This window comes from Alosa pseudoharengus, unplaced genomic scaffold, assembly GCF_046254945.1.
Source record: "Alosa pseudoharengus isolate Yale_2024_CS ecotype anadromous, Long Island Sound unplaced genomic scaffold, YU_APseudo_1.1 YU_APseudo_1.1_scf_13, whole genome shotgun sequence".
NCBI lineage: Eukaryota > Metazoa > Chordata > Actinopteri > Clupeiformes > Clupeidae > Alosa > Alosa pseudoharengus.
This window is the reverse complement of record NW_027468598.1, coordinates 7,494,258-7,515,889: the sequence shown is the minus strand read 5'-3', so window position 1 is coordinate 7,515,889 and position 21,632 is coordinate 7,494,258. Positions and strand designations below refer to the sequence as shown.

The following is a 21,632-nucleotide window of genomic DNA, read 5'->3' as shown; positions in this document are numbered from 1 at the left end:
GCCAAATATTTGTGTAATGCATCTATGATCTATAATTTCATTTTTATAATCTGCTGTTCATAAGAACAAAAATGTGTATCACAGAAGATTTAATTGGTTATATTTTATATAAGAAAAAGGTAATTTATTTGAGTGACATTTGATCAAATATCCTGATGCATGTTTGTTGCAAACACAGAAAAAGACAAAGTTGTGTAAATATGTGTTTGTGTGTGGTTGTGAGTAAAAGAGAGAGAGAGAGAGAGAAAAAGGAAAGAGAGTGTCTGTCCCTTGTCATCACTGATAACTGGACTTTACAGTAAATAGAGCTCTCAACCTGGGAGTTCACTGCCACCTACAGTTGATGAATGTGCATGGCATGTCCAGAATATTTCCTTGTCAACAGCTGGTGGGAAATGTGCACATCTCATTACATAAACAATATGTTTTTGACATATGTTTTATTTATGATTTGAAGAAATATACATTATTTTATTTGATGAAATATATATTATTTTATCTTGCCTGGCTTGTCATGTTCAGTTTGGTTGATGTCTTTTGTATGGATTGGAAGATGTTCTGCCATTGGCGTTTTTTTTTTTCTAAGTGAGAATGGGGTAACTAAGCTTTATGCCAGCCCCCTAATTCTAGAGCTCTATATAAAGTCCTTCACATGTCGTGAAATGTGTGAGCAATGGCATATATTTCCAATAAACATCTGGCAATCTGGCTTGTTCTTATGTGTATGCATTTTCAACTTGTAATGAGTAAGAAGTGCACCTTTATAGGTTCAGAGGACACCAACAGTTTTTACCTGGATGGGGATGTTGTTCTTGGGGGATTGTTCCCATTGCATTACCACGCTGAGTCTTTTGTGCAGTCATTTGTCAAAAAACCTATACCATCTGGATATGAGTTGTGAGTTACTGCTGATTTTTTTCACCTGCCTCTACGTAGTGAATTGTGTTATAGTCCTAAATGACTAAAACAAAACAAAAAAATGTTTGTATTTGTTCTAGCTTTAGCTCCAGAGCTTTGCGCTGGATGCGTACAATGACCTTTGCTGTGGAGGAGATCAACCAGAAACAGGACCTCCTACCTCACCTAAAACTGGGCTATCACATAAGAGACAGCTGTGATGATATCCCAGTTTCCATGACAAATGCACTTCTCCTTGTGAATGGGCAACCCGACAAGGGCAGTGGCTCTACATGCACGGACCTTCACAAAAAGGTTTCTCCTGCAATTGTTGGAGATGCAGGCTCTGGAGTGTCAATGGCTGTACTACGAACTTTAGGCTCTTTTCACGTTCCCTTGGTGAGATGTTTTCATGAAATTGTTACGTAACCTGTTCATTTTTTCAACAAGGCTATGGCATGTTCAATTATGTAACTATGTTTCTCTTATCTTATTTTTTGTATTTCTTTGGAAACATTTTACTTGGTCTTTTTTATGTCAGGTGAGCTACTTTGCATCATGCAGTTGCCTGAGTGACGAAAAAGAGTTTCCTGCTTTCATGCGGACAATGCCAAGTGATGCATTCCAGACAAAGGCTCTGGCCAAACTTGTCAGCCATTTCCGCTGGACCTGGGTGGGAGTGATTGGCGTGGAGTCAGACTATGCCCGCTTTGCCATACAGCTCTTTCTCCAAGAAGCAGCAAGATATCATGTTTGTGCGGCCTATGTTCATTTTCTGTCTCTGCCACCAATCAAAGACGCTGTTGTGGATCTGGTAAGGATTATGAAGACGTCCTCTGCTAAAGTTGTGCTGAGTGTAGCTGGGGACTCAGAGATGCGTACGATTCTGACAGAGTGTAGGCGACAGAATGTCACAGATCTGCTTTGGATTGCCAGCGAGGCCTGGTCCACATCACAGTCACTGTGGACTGATTTTGAGGATCTGTTGGTGGGGACTTTGGGGTTTGCAATACGCAGAGGTGAAATTCCAGGTCTAGGCATGTATCTCACCAGCCTGCAAACCTCCCAAGCACTGACTTTACATTTTATGGCAGAATTCTGGGAGGAGACCTTTAACTGCAGGCTCAACAGCTCAGTAAATACTCACACACATGGGGAAGGGGCTAACAACAGAGAGCTTTGCAGTGGACATGAGGAACTGAATGAAGTGTACTCTGCCTATACAGATGTGTCCCAGCTCAGGGTCTCCTATAATGTCTATAAGGCTGTGTATCTCATAGCCCATGCACTGCATAATATGAGCCTCTGTGTTCCTGGGAAAGGCCCCTTTTCCAATGGGACTTGTGGAAGTCTGTCACCTGTTGTGCCATGGCAGGTGAGCAGGGCATATTTTTAGGTAAACAAATGAACATAACTTGCATTGATTGGACTACATTAATAAATGTGGACCTGGATAAATAAATAAATAAATCTAAGCACCTATTTTTACGTTTGACTGACATATAATGGTTCATATTTATCATCATATCACTTTATCATTCCTGTCTCTTCTTTATCTCCCACTCAAGCTCCTTCACTACATGAAACAAACAACATTCACAACACTGGGTGAGGAAGTGAGATTTGATGAAAATGGAGATCCAATTGCTACATATGATCTTATGAACTGGCAAAAGGGGCAGGATGGTTTATTGCGCCTGGTGAAAGTAGGATATTATGATGACTCTTTAGCTGGTGAAAAGGGCCTTATCATAAACGAGTCTGCAGTGCGATGGCACAAAGGCTTTCAGGTTTGTAGGCTATCACCAGTATCAAAATGTTTAACATGGCAAATAATGATCATGTACTGTTATCTAGTGCTCAAACTTGCACCTGTCTCATTCTGAAAATGCAGGCCGTCATTAGTATTGTTATTAACAGTATTGTTAGTGGTGCAATAATGATATGAGAGTATATTGCTTATTGAAGTATAGTAATAATAGTTTCGTCCGAAAAAATAACTCTACTGTCATTAAATCTAGCAGGGTTTAATTTACTTGAATGTGATTCATGCTATTCATGCTCATTACTGTGTTCTTCACTGAGTAGCTAAACCAGTATGTATTTATTCTCCTAAACTACACATATGCTTGCATTTGTCTGACTAGCTTCTCTATCTTCCACTACTTCACTCTCACCGATAGACACCAGTGTCAATATGTAGTGAAGGCTGTCAGCCAGGTTTTAGGAAAGCAATCAGGAAAGGACAGCCCACTTGCTGTTTTGACTGCATTCCCTGCGCTGAGGGGGAGATTAGCAATGAAACAGGTATGTTTGAATGCTGAAAATTCCAATTCAATATTTCTTGATCTTCAACCAAAGCAATATAGATATATTTATATTTGTAAAATATTTCTAAATATTGTACTTCCCTTCACCCTTTCTTTTAGATTCAGTGAATTGTTTGACATGTTCGGAGGACACATGGCCAAACCAAGCTCAAAATCACTGTATTCCAAAAACAATAGAATTTTTATCTTATCATGAAACCATGGGGATAGTCCTCTGGGTAGTCTCTGCTTTTGGAGCCTTCGCTACAGTAGCTGTTTTGGGAGTGTTTGTTATTTACAGAAAAACACCCATGGTTAGAGCAAACAACATGGAACTCAGCTTCTTATTGCTTCTCTTTCTCTGTGCTTGCTTTCTGATTGGCCTGACTTTCATTGGGGAGCCCACTGATTGGTTCTGTCAGATCCGATACACCGCATTTGGCATCAGCTTTACTCTCTGTATCTCCTGCATTCTTGCTAAAACAGTTGTAGTAATGATGGCGTTCAGGGCCACCCTTCCGGGAAGTAATGTCATGAAGTGGTTTGGGCCAGCCAAACAGAGAGCTAGTGTTATAATATGCACTTCCATACAGGTCCTCATATGCATTATTTGGCTCACCACTCGCCCCCCTTATGCAGCACATAATACTAGATTCCTGAGTGCTACGATCATCCTGGAGTGTGTCGTAGGGTCAGAAGTGGGCTTCTGGTGTGTGCTGGGCTACATCGGACTTTTGGCCTGCATGTGCTTTTTAATGGCTTTTTTGGCTAGGAAACTCCCCGACAATTTCAACGAAGCCAAGTTCATCACTTTCAGTATGCTTATTTTTTTTGCGGTCTGGATTACCTTTATTCCTGTGTATGTCAGCACGTCAGGAAAGTACACGGTGGCTGTTCATGTCTTTGCCATTTTAGCGTCAGCTTTTGGCCTTCTATTTTGTATTTTTATCCCAAAATGCTACATCATATTGCTTAAGCCTGAGAAAAACAGCAGACAGCATATGATGCGAAAATAAAGGAATGGCTTAAATGTATGCAGACCAGATGTGTCATATGTTTAAAAATGTATCATGATTTGCCAATGTTTGTGCAAACGACAATCACCTGTGTGGTAACTGTTTCCTTAGAAGCTATTTCGAAAATGTAGCACCTCAGCAAGCCCAAAACAGTGGTACTATAAACTACAAACTATACAAATTCACATGGAGATCATGACACCCCCGAATTTAAGTAAAAAAAAAATAATTTGTTACTTATCATACATATATCATATATCATATAGGCTTTGTAAGCAGATGCATCAGTAACAATATACCACAATGACATTCAAGACATACTATATCATGTCTTCCCTCAGCCCATACCATAGTCCTCAGTCTGTGATGTTTATTCTATAAGGACATATGCCTGATGTACATGTTCATCCCATTTTGTTTGGTGCTTTGATGCATACTACACTCTTAACATAGTGAGGGTCTAATGGAATATTACATGGCAATTTTCCATATAGTTAAAAAGGGCAGATCATTTACGTCTACTCATGTAGTATACGATTTCAACAACAGCCTGGAAAGTAAGGCAAGGTAAAAAATGGGGAATGTGTAATTTATTCCCTAATAACAATAGGCACATGATTACTTCTTACTGACATTAACAACAGTATGCAAGTATATTTCATCTTGAGGTTTGTTATTTTATTTTAACAGTTACTGTATACTTACACGGCTGTTAAGTTTACAGATCTGAGCAAGTGGACTGTACTTCATTTACAAATTCAAATAAAATATAATATTTAGGCAGAAATGCCTTAAAATGTTTTACTTCTTTTAAACATCTTCAATATTTACCACAAACACAAGAAGCTTTGTGTCATATGAGAAACAATGACAATATACATGTGGAGAAGTGTAGGGGTAGAAGGAGCCAGTGGGTAAGTTGGTCCACCACCTGTATCTTGGAGACTGGACAGGTGTTTTGTGATCATACTGTACATTTAGGACAATATTGTTGAGTTACAACAATAACCCCTACAAACAGTGGAGTGGACTCAATGAGCTGCCATACTGCCAACTGAAAGTTGAAGGGACTGTATCAACCTGTGACCTCTTTTGAAAAAACATATTTCATTTGTTTAACCAACCTAATTTACTTACTCACTGGCCACCATTGCATTATAGCATTAGCATTGTGAAGGCTTCCTGACTATATCTGTGCAGAAACTGAGATGAGATATGATGTTGGAAAATTGTGTGAATAACAAGTTCAATGTTAAAAGTGAAAAGCTAAAGCTCTATTATTACACTTAATTCATTAAAGGTCACATTCACTGAGAAACCGTTTAATACTTCTTACTTTCGAAATACTATAGCTCACTCCAAGTTGCATATGCATGCTGCACGTGAAAATGATCTTCTACCCCCATTGCCCGCATTAGCCAATGAAAGAAAATACACGGAAAAACAAGCGAATCAGAAAGAGCCCTTCCCAATGACGCCGAAGGGAAACTGATTATTCATGGCCTCGCCCACCTTGGCTTGTGACCGCCTACAGGAAGACTGGAAGATTTTGCGGCTAGGGGATTGTCTCTCTGCAGCTAGTAGGAGCTAACAGCAAGTTGCTAACATGGCGGAAAAAAATCGTGCCTGTGTTATTTGTGGCAATAACACATCAATGTTGCATGTCTTGCCTTAGAAACAAGAGTTGAGGAAGAAATGGTTCGGATTTATCGTTGGAACACCACCACCGAAGTAGTGCAACATTAGTTCTGTGTTCCAATCATTTCGACCACACTCACTGCCTACAGACCCAGTAAGCCCATGACATTCTCTATTCCTGTATTGACAAGAAATAGAACACAAATGCATCGAGCTTATAGGGTAAACCAGTCCAATCTCCTACCCGTACAACATCAACCTCAGATTTCCCCCATGGATCATATTTCCCCAACACTTACAGCAAAAATGGCACTCCTAAATATCAGATCTCTTTCAAACAAATCATTCTTAATTTATGATCTAATTTGCACACACAACCTTGATATTTTACTTTTAACTGAGACATGGTTAGATCAAGCAAACAGTGCTGCTACTCTCATCGAATCAGCTCCCCCAAATTTCAGTTTTTTGAGTGCTACCAGAGCAAATAAAAGAGGTGGGGGATAGCCACAATTTTCAAGACGTCTTTTCAGTGCAATCAGTCGTCATTCGGTGACTTTACTTCATTTGAATATCTGTGTGCATGCATTAAGTCTTCTCCTCAGATTTTATTACTGACAATTTACAGGCCTCCAAAACATTCAGCTAAAGTTTTTCTTGAAGAGCTAGGTGAACTGCTATCAGTTGTTTGCATAGAGTTTGACTTTCTTATTATATCAGGGGATCTAAACTTGCATGTGGATAATCCTGAAAACAATTATGCCAAGGAATTCATTGCACTAATCGATACTTTCTCCCTAACACAGCATGTACAGGGGCCAACACACTCTCTCGGCCATACCCTCGACCTTTTTATCACAAAGGGTCTCGATGTCTCTACAGCTGTTAAAGACCTGGCCTTATCTGATCATTTCTGCGTGTTCTTTGATGTGTCTATGTCCCCACACACTCAAAACACAGCTATGATGGTAAAAAGGAGAATCATAAATGATCAGACAAGTGCTCTCTTTGAGCAAGCACTTTCACTAAAGTCAAGTCAACTGTCAGACTCTGAAGACTTATTTGATCACTTTAATGCAAAAATGGCAAACATTATGGATGACATTGCTCCATTACAATTCAAGAAAGTTAAGGACAAACAGAATGCACCATGGAGGCAAAATCCAGCAGTTAAACTTCTAAAAAGAGAGTGTAGGAAGACTGAAAGAAAATGGCGTAAATACAAACTTCAGATCAACTATGAAATCCATAAAGAGATGCTCCGCACATATAACTCTGAAATATGCAAAGCAAGACAGTCTTTCTTTTCTAACATTATCAATAGAAGTTCAAATAACACTCGTATTCTATTTTCAACTGTTGATAAGTTAACAAATCCCCCCTCACAATTAGCGCCTGAACTTCTCTCAACTAATAAATGCAATGAGTTTTCATCTTTTTTTAAAGGTAAAATTGACAAAATCAGACTCAACTTATCTGCTCAATTACAAATTCAACAACCTGAACTTCCAGCAACAAACAGAGGGAAACTAAACTTGATGTCAGAGTTCAGCTTGATAGACTACGAAACACTTGAAAAAACGGTACAGAATCTCAGCTCTTCCACATGTGTCTTAGACACTCTGCCTACCAATTTCTTCAAAACTGTTTTTCACCTCATAGCGGCGGATGTCCTTCAAATTGTAAATGTATCACTGTTGTCTGGCACTTTTCCTAAGTCACTGAAAACAGCTGTTGTAAAGCCACTTCTCAAGAACCTGGATGCCTCCATGCTAAACAATTACAGGCCCATATCCAATCTACCTTTTATTGGCAAAATTATTGAAAAAGTAGTCTTTAATCAATTAACCACCTTCCTAACATCAAATGGGTATTTTGATTACTTTCAGTCTGGTTTTCGGGCAAATCACAGCACTGAAACAGCTCTCATTAAAGTTTCCAATGACATACGCCTCAACACAGATTCAGGTAAAACATCAGTCCTAGTGCTACTGGACCATAGTGCAGCATTTGACACTGTTGATCACAATATTTTACTACACAGACTAGAACACTGGGTTGGATTTACAGGCATAGTTATCAGCTGGCTAAAATCATATCTACAAGAAAGGAGCTTCTTTGTTGCCATCGGAAACTGTACCTCAACACCAACGTCCTTGACCTGTGGTGTTCCCCAGGGGTCGATCTTGGGGCCACTATTATTCAACCTCTATATGCTCCCACTTGGACAAATCATTCAAAATAATTTGATTTCATATCATAGCTATGCAGATGACACACAAATTTACTTAGCTCTATCACCAAACGACTATGGTCCTCTTGAATCTATGTGTTAGTGTATAGAACAAATCAACACCTGGATGTCTCAATTTTCTTCAGCTGAACAAAGAAAAAACTGAAGTAATTATATTTGGTAAAAATAAGGAAAGACTTAGGGTTGCCACTCTCCTTGACACAAAAGGGTTGAAGGGCAAAGGATACTGTTAAAAATCTTGGTGTATTAAATTGACAGTGATCTAAATTTCAACAGGCACATGAAAGCGATAACTAAATCAGCTTTTTACCACCTCAAAAATATTGCCAAACTCAGAGGGCTGATATGACTTAGAAAAACTCATTCATGCATTTATCTCCAGCAGGGTTGATTACTGCAATGGACTGTTCACAGGCCTTTCTAAAAAGACTATTAAACAGCTTCAGGTGATACAAAATGCAGCAGCTAGGATTCTAACAAAAACTAAAAGAACTGACCACATTACTCCAATTCTTAAGTCCTTGCACTGGCTTCCAGTAAGTCACAGAATTGACTTTAAAGCACTATTTCTTGTTTATAAATCAGTAAATGGAGCAGGCCATAAATACTTGTCAGACATGCTTCAGCAGTACACACCTTCTCGTCCTCTCAGGTCCCAGATGAAAAACCTGCTAGTAAAACCTACAGTTAGAACTAAACATGGTGAAGCAGCTTTTAGCTGCTATGTGGCTCAGCTGTGGAACCAACTTTCGGATGACATCAAAAAGGCCCCAACTGTAGCCAGTTTTAAATCTAGACTTACAGTAAGACCAAACTGTTCTCAGATGCTTTCTGCTAACTGTGCCGAGTTACAAATTCTGAATCTGAAATTTTTTACTACTTTTGCCTTTGTTTTTGCTTACTAATTATTCTTTATTTTTAAATGATTTTACCTTGTGTTTTATGTTTTCTTTTTATTATGATCTTTACCTTTTAACTATTCTTTGACTATATTGCCCTTCTATGCTTTTATTTGTTATTATTGTTTGGTTTTGTTTATGTAAAGCACATTGAATGACCTCTGTGTATGAAATGCGCTATATAAATAAACTTGACTTGACTTGACTACAGTTAGAAAGTGGTTTTGCATCGATGTTCTAAAAACCTGGTTCTGTACCGTCATGACGATCGACCACCAGCTCACAGGCTGTAAGTACAAACAAACTTTTCCACCTAACGTCTGTTACAAAATAGCATGTTCATATTCTTCACATTAGCATGCATGACAAGGGTACAAGCTAGGCTTAGGCTAGCCTATATTACTTGAAAGCAAGATGACGATTGTCACAAACGTTTACCTCTTTTAGGAGAAATTTTAAGCTGACAGGCAATTGTTACCATTCTATTTAACCAACGTTCACGGACAAACGATCAGGAAGCGGTTCTTCTTCCTACTCGGATACTAGGATCAAACACATGAAGTTGTATCTCCGAAGACATTTTGTGCAACAGTTTTGACTCGAGTTTTAGCCAGGTTTTAGCACTGTAAAGTTGAACATGGAGCCTAGCACAGGCAGAATCGGATGAGGACGCACTGGAGGAAGCGTCACAGTACTGTTAGCCAATCAGAGGTGAATTCATTAGCATGTCATTAATATTCATGACTAGAGGCGACCAAACTAGAACAGCATGAAACAGACGCAGGACAGCATTTTTTTCATCAAAACCAGCTCACAGGGCATTCATCAATACTACAGACCACTGCAAAATTAATGAAAACACGATGAGATGAGACCTTTAAGTCCAAATTCAGTCACCATTTATTGATCAGGGCCCACTTCCCCGATAACGACGGAGACACGCTCTTAAGAGGGTTTTCTACGATTCATCTTACGATCGTTCGTTTGGTTTTTCCGACTGTTTCCCGAACATTCTCGTAGCGTGAACGCGCGTGCACTGCTCTTAAGATGCTCTTAAGGGGAGCTGTCCACGTTAATAGTTCTGAAATATCCTCTGATTTGACGGTGATGTCAGGTGACTGCACGTCACAGATATAGGCCTACCATTTAAACTTCGGATCTACACATTAATTCACATCAATACGAAAATAGAAACACTTTGACATCTGCATGTAAGCATCCCAAGTAGGTTATATACCACACAGAGACATAAATAATTGTAATTATTTTAAGATTAGATTGTTGCACCATGCAATAATTTTTCGCGGTGCCACTTAAAAACACGTTTGAAGATAAGAAAGAAGTCGAGTAGAAAGAGAGGAAATGTGTAGGCTTAGATTTTGATGCAGTAGGCTACAGACTAAACCACATGTTGCTTTCTCTGCTTTTTACCTCATAGGCCTAATAAAACATTCACTTAGCAAAGATAATGTCAAACTATTCTGGCAACGTCTCGTTTCATAACTTGATTGCATTTTTGTCCGCTTTTCATCACATTATTATGACCATTAAATGTAGGCTATTTTGCACGCTAAAATCTGATTCATCACAGGTAAACACAATAAAGAATGGGAAGGTAAATTGGATTATGTATTCTAAGTTGTAATTCCTCTGTATGTCCTGTTGGTGACCTCAGTGAGAAGTACTGTTAAGATGCTCTTAGCCGGTAACGAGTACTCTGGAGCACTCGTAGATCTACGAGTGTTTTCACGATGCTCTTAAGCTACGATGGTTTCGGGAAACAGTCGGCAAATCTTAAGACGTTCGTAAGAGGGACTTTACGACGCTCTTAGGCTTAAGATGCTTTCGGGGAAGTGGGCCCAGGTTCCTATCGTTAAATGCACAGTGACCCAACTCACAACATATAATCTTATCAAATGCTCCTAGGCACCTTCCTCATTATATGTTTTCTAGTGTTTTTCTCAGGATGAAAAATAATAATATAACATTTAGGGGCAAAAATGCAACCAAGTAAACCAAATGCAGAGGACAAAATAGCAAATATTTCCACTGCCACAGTATATTTTCCCGGTGAGCTGACATATGCTGGAATGAATGTGATCCACACAGCACAGAATACAAGCATACTGAAAGTAATGAATTTGGCCTCATTGAAATTATCTGGTAATTTCCTTGCCAAGAAAGCCACAACTAGGCATATACCTGCTAAGAAGCCTATATACCCCAACACAGCATAAAACGCTGTGTCTGACCCTGTGTTGCATTCCACAATAATCTTTCTATTGTTGTGCCTTTTTTGGGGATATGGTGGTATAATACTTAGCCAGAGTATACAAATGAAGACTTGAACTGCAGTGCATGAATATACAATGATCCTTTGTTGCACAGGCCCAAATTTAGTTGCACCTGGCAAAGTGGCACGGAAAGCTGTAACCACAACCAATGTTTTCCCTAAAACACAGGAGATGCAAAGGGCAAAGGTCACGCCAAATGCTGTGTGGCGCAGCATGCAGGACCAGGCAGTGGGCTCAGCTATAAAGGTGAGAGGGCAGAGGAAGCAGAGGAAGAGGGAGAGCAGCAACAGGGCACTCAGTTCTGCATTATTTGCCCTCACTAAGGGTGTGTGCCTGAACACAAGGAAAATGACTGTGGTTGCTAAAGTAAGGGAGGCCCCAAATAAAGACACGGCTGTCAGAATGGTTCCCAGTGTGTCCTTAAAGGACAAGACCTCAATATATTTTAATACACAGCTACTCCTCTCCTCATTGGACCAGTACTCCTCAGGGCAGGGGGTGCAGTCCAATGCTCCTGAACAACAAGCAATAATATTGTCAATGTTTGCACAGTATTACAAATATACCACAAGAAATATGTCACCAGAACAGTCCTTCTAAATACAGAATGATAAATTATCGTATTCATAAATACTCTCTGTTGATGAAATGCTGTCAACACAAACTAAACTCAAAGGCACACATTTAAAAATGACTCTAAAGGTTACTGATTGTTTATTTTTGATACCAACCATTTTTAACACAACTTTGTTAATAGTTCTACTTCATTATGCTGGAGTTGCAACTTAATAATCAATACCTTGTATACCTGAATGATTAGTGATAGTGCCATCAGCACATGGAACACAGTCAAAACAGCAGCTGGGCCTTCCTTTAATGGGTGCTCTTCTTGTGCCAACAGGACATACCTCTGAGCACACAGCTTTTGGAACCTGGCCAAAAAATAGACCAAGGGATGTTTTTAGAGACATGAAACCTTGGATGAGAGGTATTGTTTCAGTGACATGAGAGTGGGTTTCAGAAGAATGCATTTTCCATACTATTTTCCCCATACTCCATATAATGTTCTCCTCCTGTATGAAAAGCTTATAGGCTGCATTAGCAGACGTGCTGAAATATCCCACAGTGACATGCTGGACCTCTCCGTGCCTTAGCTGCCAGTTGATGATATCGTAGGAAGGAGGAAGATCACCATTGCTATCAAAAAACACAGTCTCTCCAAATTCATCTACAAACTTTACTTTTCTTAGCGTAGCAGTGACCTGAAACAAATTGTTAGTAAATCAGCATATATTGAATAATGCTCACATAATTTTGAAATGAAATATGATCTCAAATAAGCTTACCAGCTTTGGACTGATTTGTGATGCATTTAAACAATTCTCTCGAGGAAAATTTTTATTGCAAAATATCAACTCATGTATGGCATGTGCAATAGCATACACCGCCTTGTAAACATTGTAGGATACTCTCAGTTGTGTGACATTGAAGAAAAAATTTGTCAAATCAGGAACCTCATCTCCTCTGCAGACAGGGCTACTAGATGATGTACCGAGATGGTGAAATGGCCTACAACCCACAAGAGTTTCCCAAAAACTACCAAAAAAAGCAGCTCCTGGATTAGAATAGAGACTGATGTTAGTGAGAAAGTTTCGTAGTTTCGGAATTGCCATCTTGCGCACTGAAAAACCAATTGTGCCTGCAAAAGACGTAAACATTTCAGGAGTGGATGGGCGAGCTGCTGTTATCCAGGCCTCACTTGCAATCCACTGTATTCCAGTTATGTTTTGTCTCACTATCTCCTTCATTACTGGATAAAGATCCCCCTCAGGCACAAAGGCAAGAATAACTCGTACAGTTGACATTTTGATCATTTCAACAACCTCAAGTATTTTACTCTGGGGGTACGTTCGCAAAACAGTCCCAGTAAATGCAATACAAACTCCAAGCTTCTTCACTTCAGTAATGAATGCTGACAGTCCATTTCTACCATAGTCATTATCAGATTGTAAGGTTCCTATCCATTCCCATCCAAATCTTTTCACCAGAAAAGCCAAAGCCTTTGCTTGGTGGTAGTCACTCGGTATTGTTCTGAAAAATGTTGGGTATTTACTTTTGTCACTCAGGCAGGCACAAGTTGAGAAGTAGCTAACCTGCGCATTTTAAAAAAATGAAATAGAGCAAATATTAGTTTCATATTATGTGTCAAAGTAGAATGTGTAACAGTAGATGTAAACAAAACAGTATAATGAAATATAATAATTGATGTCTCAAAAGAAAATAGTTATAATTATAACCAAATATTACCATTGGCAGGTTAAAAGGTCCAAATGTTCCAGCAAGAGCTAATGACTGTGATGAACCTGATTCGGCTATTAATGCTGAAATGGGAGACTGACATTGAGCTGTATACGTGTCCCCATTTTCCTCACTCAACAGCGTGAGAGCAGCACGTAATGTGTTAGTTGGAGAAGCGCATGAATCAAAAATCCTGTACCCTAAGGTGATATTTGGAAGTAAAGTGCCATCACTGTTTATTTCATTAATCGCAAAGATCATTACCTGGGTCCAACGGAAAGCACGCATGTCAAATCTGGGGAAACATAATATTGTGTAAGTGCATATATCACAATCAATATAAAATATTTAAAAATTCAAAATGAAAAATTTTAAATTCTCATGTCTTACCCCTTACATGTCACCTCTGGAGGTTCTTTCTCAAATGAAGCATTTACTTGATTTTGTTTGTTAAACACAGGGAAAATACCTCCAACCATAATATCACCATCCTTTGCTAAACTAGGCATGCCAAATTCACCAAGTAACTTACATGCAAAACTTGACTGCAGCCAAAGAAGGAGGCATATTTGAGTTCCATGCCCAGACATGATCATTTATCACAGTCATATGTGATAAGCTGTACTTCTCATATACTTTTATTCCCTGAGATAATCCTGAACTGAAGCGTTTCTATTGGATGCTGAGGATGGCATAGTCCCGTAAGGCACCATGTGTGCAGGGGCGCCTTAATACCACCCGAGGCCCCTGGGCTATATGTTTTTTAAGCCCCCCCCCCCCCCCCCACACCGCAAATATTAATTATGATTAAATGATACCCGGCCCGCGATCTGACCCGACACATAGCGTGCGCTTTTGGTTAATAACATGGAGTGTAGCCTATCATTATTCAGCCTATGTAAAACCTTTACATAAACAGGAACAGAAAGCCCTCGAATCACGTCTGCCTACCCATGACATCGCTTATCAAAAAGGCTAGCCTACTGCACGAAAAAAAGCGTTGAACTTTTACACTTGTTGAACACTGGCTGTAGGCTAAATTAAAAGATGGGTACACATATGGACGTTTAAAAGCTTTTTAAAAGTGCATGTGTTTGTCGTGTCGGGGGTTCCCCAGGAGTTTTTTTGAAATTCTGTCTACTTAACACACCAGTTTAACGCAGTTTGGGAGGGACAGAAATACTTTTAGCCTACAGAACAAGCTGGCTCATGTGACGTGAACATGGCTACCTTATGCATTATCACTACACTACATGGAGACATATCTCACGTTAACAATGGAGTAAACATAACATAGACTATAATATGTGCGAATGGGTTAGCACAAACTTAGCTGTTGGTGAACGGAAATGCAGATCACTAATTCATTTATTTGCACCACAGCCCATGTTCTGCGTCCACTCCAATGAGACAAGTGAAATACATGTTTTTAAAGCCGTTTCATTTCCAGGCTATTTGCTACGATATTTACCTGCTATGCCTTCTGTTTTATGGACAGTTACAGGAATCCACGTCATTCGTTTATCGTTGCTTCAATCCTACCCACGTTATCTCCAGAGTTTGTATGATAAGTTTGTCAGTAAGTTTCAGCCTCTCCTCTATCTCCTCTACACCCGTTGGAATTTATTACGTTTTGTTACATTTTGTTACAATTTAGAATTGGAGAAGACAAAGGGGGCCTCTGCATGGATGTAATTGTAGAGCAGTACGATGTGCTCAATTATTTAGACTAGCTCCAGAGTAGGCTAATGACGTCACGAATACGGACACGCCGTTTATTATTATTGATTATCATTATTATTATTAGGAGGCCCCTCATTGTTCGAGGCCCCTGGGCTGAAGCCCATCCCAGCTAACAATTTATGGTTTCCAAAACGTTCTGGGAACCATAGTTTTTGGTTTCGGAAACGTTAGTTTTTGGTTCCCAAACGTTACCCTAAGGTTAGTTTTTGAGCAAGTTTTGGTTCCCATGGAAAGTTTGCTGAACGTTCCGGAAACGTTAGTTCTTGGTTATATATAACCTTCCCCTAACGTTCCCCAACCGTTGCAAACGTTAAAAAACCTTCCCCTAACGTTCCCTAACCGTTGCAAACTTTAGAAACCGTTCCCTAACTGTTCCCATAACGTTCCCTAACATTTAGGGAATGTTCCCTTCCCTAAATATTGCAACCTTTAGGGAACCCTCCCCTAACATTGCAACCTTTGCATACCAATTACTTTAAACAGCACGAGTAGGAATGCATTATTATATATTAGCAGGAAAGAATGAACAGGCAAAATCGATGGAACTTATAACTTTAATATAAAATTATCAAAAGACAAAAAAAACAATATAAAAGGCCTCACTGTGTATATATATATATATATAAATTAGACTTAGTGTTAGCTAAGTATATTAACATAAGGCATTTGACTTTGGTAGGTGCTACATTCAACAAATAGACACACTGTACAATAGACAACAATATACATTGTGGCAGATACCAACACAATATACAAAGACATAATACCAATACAAGTACACATGGAGTGGGCTGTTGAGTGCAAAGTAATAGTGCAAATGTAGAGTGCAAGACGTATATTGGAATGATAAAGTATGTAATGGGCAGGTAAACGGTCAAAGTGGGGATGACCCCACTTATCTGCAGTTCAGGAGAGTGACGGCAGTGGGAAAAGAGTTGTTCTTGTGTCTGGTTGTTTTTGTGTGCAGGGATCTGTAGCGCCTGCCAGAGGGGAGGAAGTTAAAGAGTGTGTGTGCAGGATATGTGGAGTCTTTGGTGATGGTCTCTGCCCGCTTAGGTCCCAGAGTACAAGTCCTGGAGGGAGGGCATTTTGTTCCTCCTCTCCTGCAGCTCAGTGACTGTCAAGCAGGACGACAGCAATATGTCATCGACTGGAGCAGAGGGAGGTGACTGGGAGCTCCTTAAGAGCACGAGCAGCTCATCCATCTTCTCCTCAAATGCGTCCATTCGCTATGCCATGCGGTAATGGTTGTCCTTATTGCTATGGAAAATGGATGGTGTTAGTTTTAGTTGTTAAATACATTATATACCTACATATGTGAACAAATTAAGTGAGTGTTCTTACCTCTTATTTCCGTCTCCATGGCCAAGCCACCTCCCTCTGTGTGATGAGTCACTTGTGCTGTTTACAACAACAAAAAAGTTACTTACTCTCAAGTTCCTTGTCATGAAATTGTATTTACTTGGAAATGGAAAATTCAAAGACACTGTACCTTCAACTGGGTCCCAAGATGAAGTGGCAGGCGTTATAATAGACCCATCCAGCTCTGGGCAATGAGCTGGTTGCCTGTGTGGTGTTGACTCATCTAAAAAGAAAGTAAATATGAATATTGGTCAGTTAATTTATGGTAGGTTTCTTGCACATGACATTTGCAAAAGATAAACCTATGCTGTTACATTAAACAATCGCTAAAAAGAAACTCACATGCAGGTGGTGGAGGCAGTGACATCTGCTGACCTAATAAAAGGCAGGAAGAGACAAATACATCAGAACAGTAACATGATATGCACTAGGTTAATAAACATGAATGTCAGTAGTTCCATGGTAGGAAATATGACTCAACTGGTTTTCTTAAATAATACATGTATAAATGTTAACTTACAGACAGGGCTTCCAGGCACACGCACCATCCTGGAATGCTTTCTTGCTTGCGGAACGGATTCATCTGAAATAAAAGACCATACAATCTGCACTGATTGCAAAAAGAATATTTGAATTGTGCAAATAATGTAGTCTGTATTTAAGAGGTCTCCATCACGTGACCATGCACTGCCTTTTGTGGACGCTCGCATCTTCTTCCGCCTCAATGCTAGAAGTGTCCATCAGCCGCTGACATTTTTCCATAGCTTTGGTGTATGAATCTACGTTAAGAGAACAACGTTTTTGTGAGCCAGTAGTAGAGCAAAGCAGTATTTCCATATAGAGAAAACTATTATTGATAGTATTGCAGCAATCAGTCATCTGTACACAACCAGATTTTCTTAACTGGATATTTGGCCCAGCTTTTGACTTGATTTTTGTATTGTAGCCCAGAGAATTTCTAATGGGGAGACACAGCATCCATAGAAATGCATGGGCTTAGTTTGTAAAGCCAGTATGGCAGCTGTGTATAGCCTACTACACACATTCCGCCCCTTCCTGTATGCTTCCCAACAGACCTCTGAAGTTCGCCTACAAAAAGGAACCAAAACTGCCATCTTTGCCTATAAGGAGATCAGGGTGTTAATTTAACCTAACTACCTATGACAAGTTACATTGCAAGTTAGGTCTGGGGTAGCAAAAATCTAAGTTGCTGTCTTAACGTAGGCCTGTTGAAGATCACAGTTAGCCTACCACTCGAAGGCAGAGGACAAACGTGTGTTGAGCAAAATGTCTGCATTTCAGACTTCTTCGTCCACGGGAGAGTGCAATAATTCTCTCCCCATGTTATTTTCCCATAGCAAAAATTGCAAGATAGGCTACCGGATCTCAGCTTTTTGAAGGCAAAATTCAGAGGTCTATTCACTTGAATCGTCTATCCGATCAACTGTGTTGCAAAATGGCCGCCGACAGTGTAGCCTATACATTATCTATAGCCATCTCTATGGCTCTAGTGTAGCCTACATATGCAGGACTGTTCAGTAGGTTATACCAACTTAAAAAGCATCACCATCTCAGTATACCCACTTAAAATAGACTAGGATACATTTGGGGTTGATCACAGTATAGCCTACCCACTACAGCTAACTAGCCTACATCACAGTAGCCTAGATCCAGCTACATACAGTAGGCCTATATCCACTAGCCTACACCACTGCTGCCGAGTGACTTCCCTAAAAGGACTGACTGTACACTAAAACGAATTAAAAGAAACGGTAGCCTAGTGCTATTATTTGTAACATCAACGTGAGCAGGTTAACACGATGACACAAAACATACAATGCTGCAAAACATAACACGTTGAGAACAGCTCAAACAAAGACGAACGAGCAATGTGCTCTGGTAAATTACAAACTTGGCAGAATCGGAATATAACAAAGCCCTACAAGTGAAAGGACTTAAGGTTAAACCTCAAACCCTTGCATTACAACCACTAGGCCTACATCATGAAACTGTAACATATTTCACTTACTTTCGTGAGATCGAATTCAAGACGAGTGTAATCCATTCCAAGACTTCTTCCAGCGGTGTTCAAGAATCACGGAATTCAAACAGAGACCGTTTACGGAAGTCAGGCAAGACTTCAATCGATCACCTGAAAGCAGAGGCGCTGTCTTCCCCCTACTGGCGTGGGGGTAGGCCTACGTGTAAGGGAGAGCCTGTCTGATTGAACTGAAGTGAATTGTGAAAAGTGAATTTTCTTAGTTGTGAAAAGTGTTCTATTGATAGATTTTTGTTTAAAGTTCACCTAATACGTAAAAAAAAGCACAAAAGTATATATTTTTTATTTAGTAAAATTTATATTAGCCTAAAATAAATATTATCTTGATATGATGTTTACCTTACTTAGATTTTATAAGACCAATCATTTGAGTGGATCTAAATCAAGTGACTGCAAACATTTTGTATGTTATGTTGTGGAAAAACTAGTCCACTTTCGAATCCACTAGCAATTTATCACTTGATTGTTACTAATTAGCACTCTGGGACAAGGCGTCTGAAGGAGACAGAATAGACAGGAGATCTCTGAAGACTGCTGAATCTTTATTCACCGTATTGCAGTGATAATCCAGTCTAAACAATGTTCAGAACAGGTGTCAAGCAATAGGGTGAGGTGAGATGTCATCAGATGGCGGCCCCCGATGAGATCTACAATTAAAATGGCTGCGGCCTATCTTTTATACTCCTTAACCTTGAAGTTGGGCCTTCTCGCCCCCTCGAAAGATACCTGTTGGCCTATCAGCATCCACCAAGGTTATGGATATTGGTGGGACCCCTTGTCATATCATGCATAAAAATTATATGCAAAACTGTCTGATTCTGTTTTTTTCCAGTTACCATTACCTCATCCTCTCGCTCTTTACCGTCTAGGCCCAGTGTCACTGTGCGCTCATTCACCCCACTCTTTGACACCTGGTCTGGTCTGTTTAAGATGTGTACAGGCCTTGAAGTCTCATAATAATTGCAGTAATATCAAAGTTTATAAAAACATACATGCATCCTTTAAGTCATAGAAATCCACCACAGTTACTTCAAAAACTGAAATGGAGCTTGTGTTGTTATTGTCTCCAGTTTCTAACGCTGATAGAGGCGCAATCAATCACACAATGCTATATAACACATTTAACACGGCATGGAATTGGAATGACTAGAGACGCATTACCATTGACGTCATTGCCACCTAATCAGAAGCCTCGAATGCAAATAATGTAACATGTGTGAATGTAAAATGGTAATGGTAGGCTACAGGAACAAATGAAACATGTTCTGAATGTATTCTAGTGATAGCAGAAAACTATTATAAAAATATTTGGTAACGCTTTAGAATAACATGTGCTTATTAGGTATTAACAGTGCATAATAAGCAGTTAACAATTCATTACTAACAGTTAGTTAACTGTTGTTATCCTTTAATAACATTAACTAACTGTTAACATGCAGCTTGTAAGTGTTAATAAGCAGCCTTTTAGGTTGCTTACAAGCATATTTGTTAACAGTTGTAAGTGTTAACAAGCAGCTTGTTAATGCTTGTTAATGGTGTATAAGACAAAAAGGTGGATAACTAATACGCTTATAAGACCTTTCTTACCTATTTGTAGTACATTTTGCAGCCCCCCAATCTAAAGCGAGGACCATGTAGCCTATAGTTCCACAAGCCCAACCTTCTATCTCTCTATACTATATCTCTCTATCTAGCTTGGTTTAGCTGTGAGAAATGCACCTTTAAAATTGTTGCAGTGAGCAGGAATCGAACCCCGGTCTCCTGCTTCAAAGAGTGCATCGCTACTTACTGAGCTACACTACTTTTCTTGTACAGCTGATGAAATTGTTTATTTTGATTCTATATTCCGAAGTGCTATATCACACTAGCTATGCTTTTTACAAATATGTTTCTGATGGAAAAGTGGTGTTTAATTAATGCAGAAACAGACCACGAATGTTCGCCTCTGTTCAAGGCAAACTGAAACATGTTTCAAATCGATCACGAACGTTCGCCTATGTTTGCAACTTTAAACCAGAGCTTTGAACGCACCCACTTATCGTCTTTAAGCCTCGGTTGCTAGGTAACCAAACTATATACAAAGCTGGCATATCTTTAGACTGCTGACAAACTGACAAACTGTTTTATGCGTTCACTGAACAAAGATTATGGAAATTAAACACCACTTTTCCATCAGAAACATATTTGTAAAAAGCATAGCTAGTATGATATAGAACATCAGAATATTTTCCATCAGCCACTTAGGAACAGTAGTGTAGCTCAACAAGTAGCGATGCACTATTTCACGCGGGAGACCGGGGTTCGATTCCTGCTCACTGCAACAATTTTGAAGGTGTATTTCTCACAGCTAAACCAAGCTCGATAGAGAGATAGAAGGTTGGGCTTGTGGAACTTTAGGCTACATGGTCCTCGCTTTAGATTGGGGGGCTGCAAAATTTACTACAAATAGGTAAGAAAGGTCTTATAAGCGTATTAGTTATCCACCTCTTTGTCTTATACACCATTAACAAGCATTAACAAGCTGCTTGTTAACACTTACAACTGTTAACAAATATGCTTGTAAGTAACTTAAAAGGCTGCTTATTATCACTTACAAGCTGCATGTTAACAGTTAGTTAATGTTATTAAAGGATAACAACAGTTAACTAACTGTTAGTAATGAATTGTTAACTGCTTATTATGCACTGTTAATACCTAATAAGCACATGTTATTCTAAAGCGTTACCAAATATTTTATATTTTATTTACCGAAGTATTATTGTTTGTTTAATCCAACGTGAAAATGCAATCGGTTCTGAATGCAGACCAGGCGTTGTCTTCCCCCTACTGGCGTGGGGGTGTAACGGTTGGACTTTTATATTGA

At 39.4% G+C, this 21,632-nt stretch overlaps 1 protein-coding gene and 1 pseudogene across 1 annotated transcript; one reads left to right on the top strand and one right to left on the bottom strand.

Moving 5' to 3' along the window:
* The first annotated feature begins 742 nt into the window (after positions 1–742).
* LOC143122258 (extracellular calcium-sensing receptor-like) lies at positions 743–4,222 on the top strand. Its single transcript, XM_076283114.1, has 6 exons — positions 743–897; positions 999–1,296; positions 1,439–2,272; positions 2,466–2,687; positions 3,081–3,204; positions 3,327–4,222. Exons 1-6 carry the CDS (start codon positions 743–745, stop codon positions 4,220–4,222), a joined length of 2,529 nt encoding a protein of 842 aa, XP_076139229.1.
* Positions 4,223–10,925: 6,703 nt separating this feature from the next.
* LOC143121551 (extracellular calcium-sensing receptor-like) lies at positions 10,926–14,178 on the bottom strand (annotated as a pseudogene).
* Between the last annotated feature and the right edge of the window lie 7,454 nt (positions 14,179–21,632).

Coding starts and splice junctions, on each gene's coding strand:
- LOC143122258 (XM_076283114.1), top strand. CDS start 743: ATGAGTAAGAAGTGCACCTTTATAGGTTCAGAGGACACCAACAGTTTT. Junction 1,297..1,438: donor GCTCTTTTCACGTTCCCTTG/GTGAGATGTTTT, acceptor TTTTTATGTCAG/GTGAGCTACTTTGCATCATG. Junction 3,205..3,326: donor GGAGATTAGCAATGAAACAG/GTATGTTTGAAT, acceptor CCTTTCTTTTAG/ATTCAGTGAATTGTTTGACA.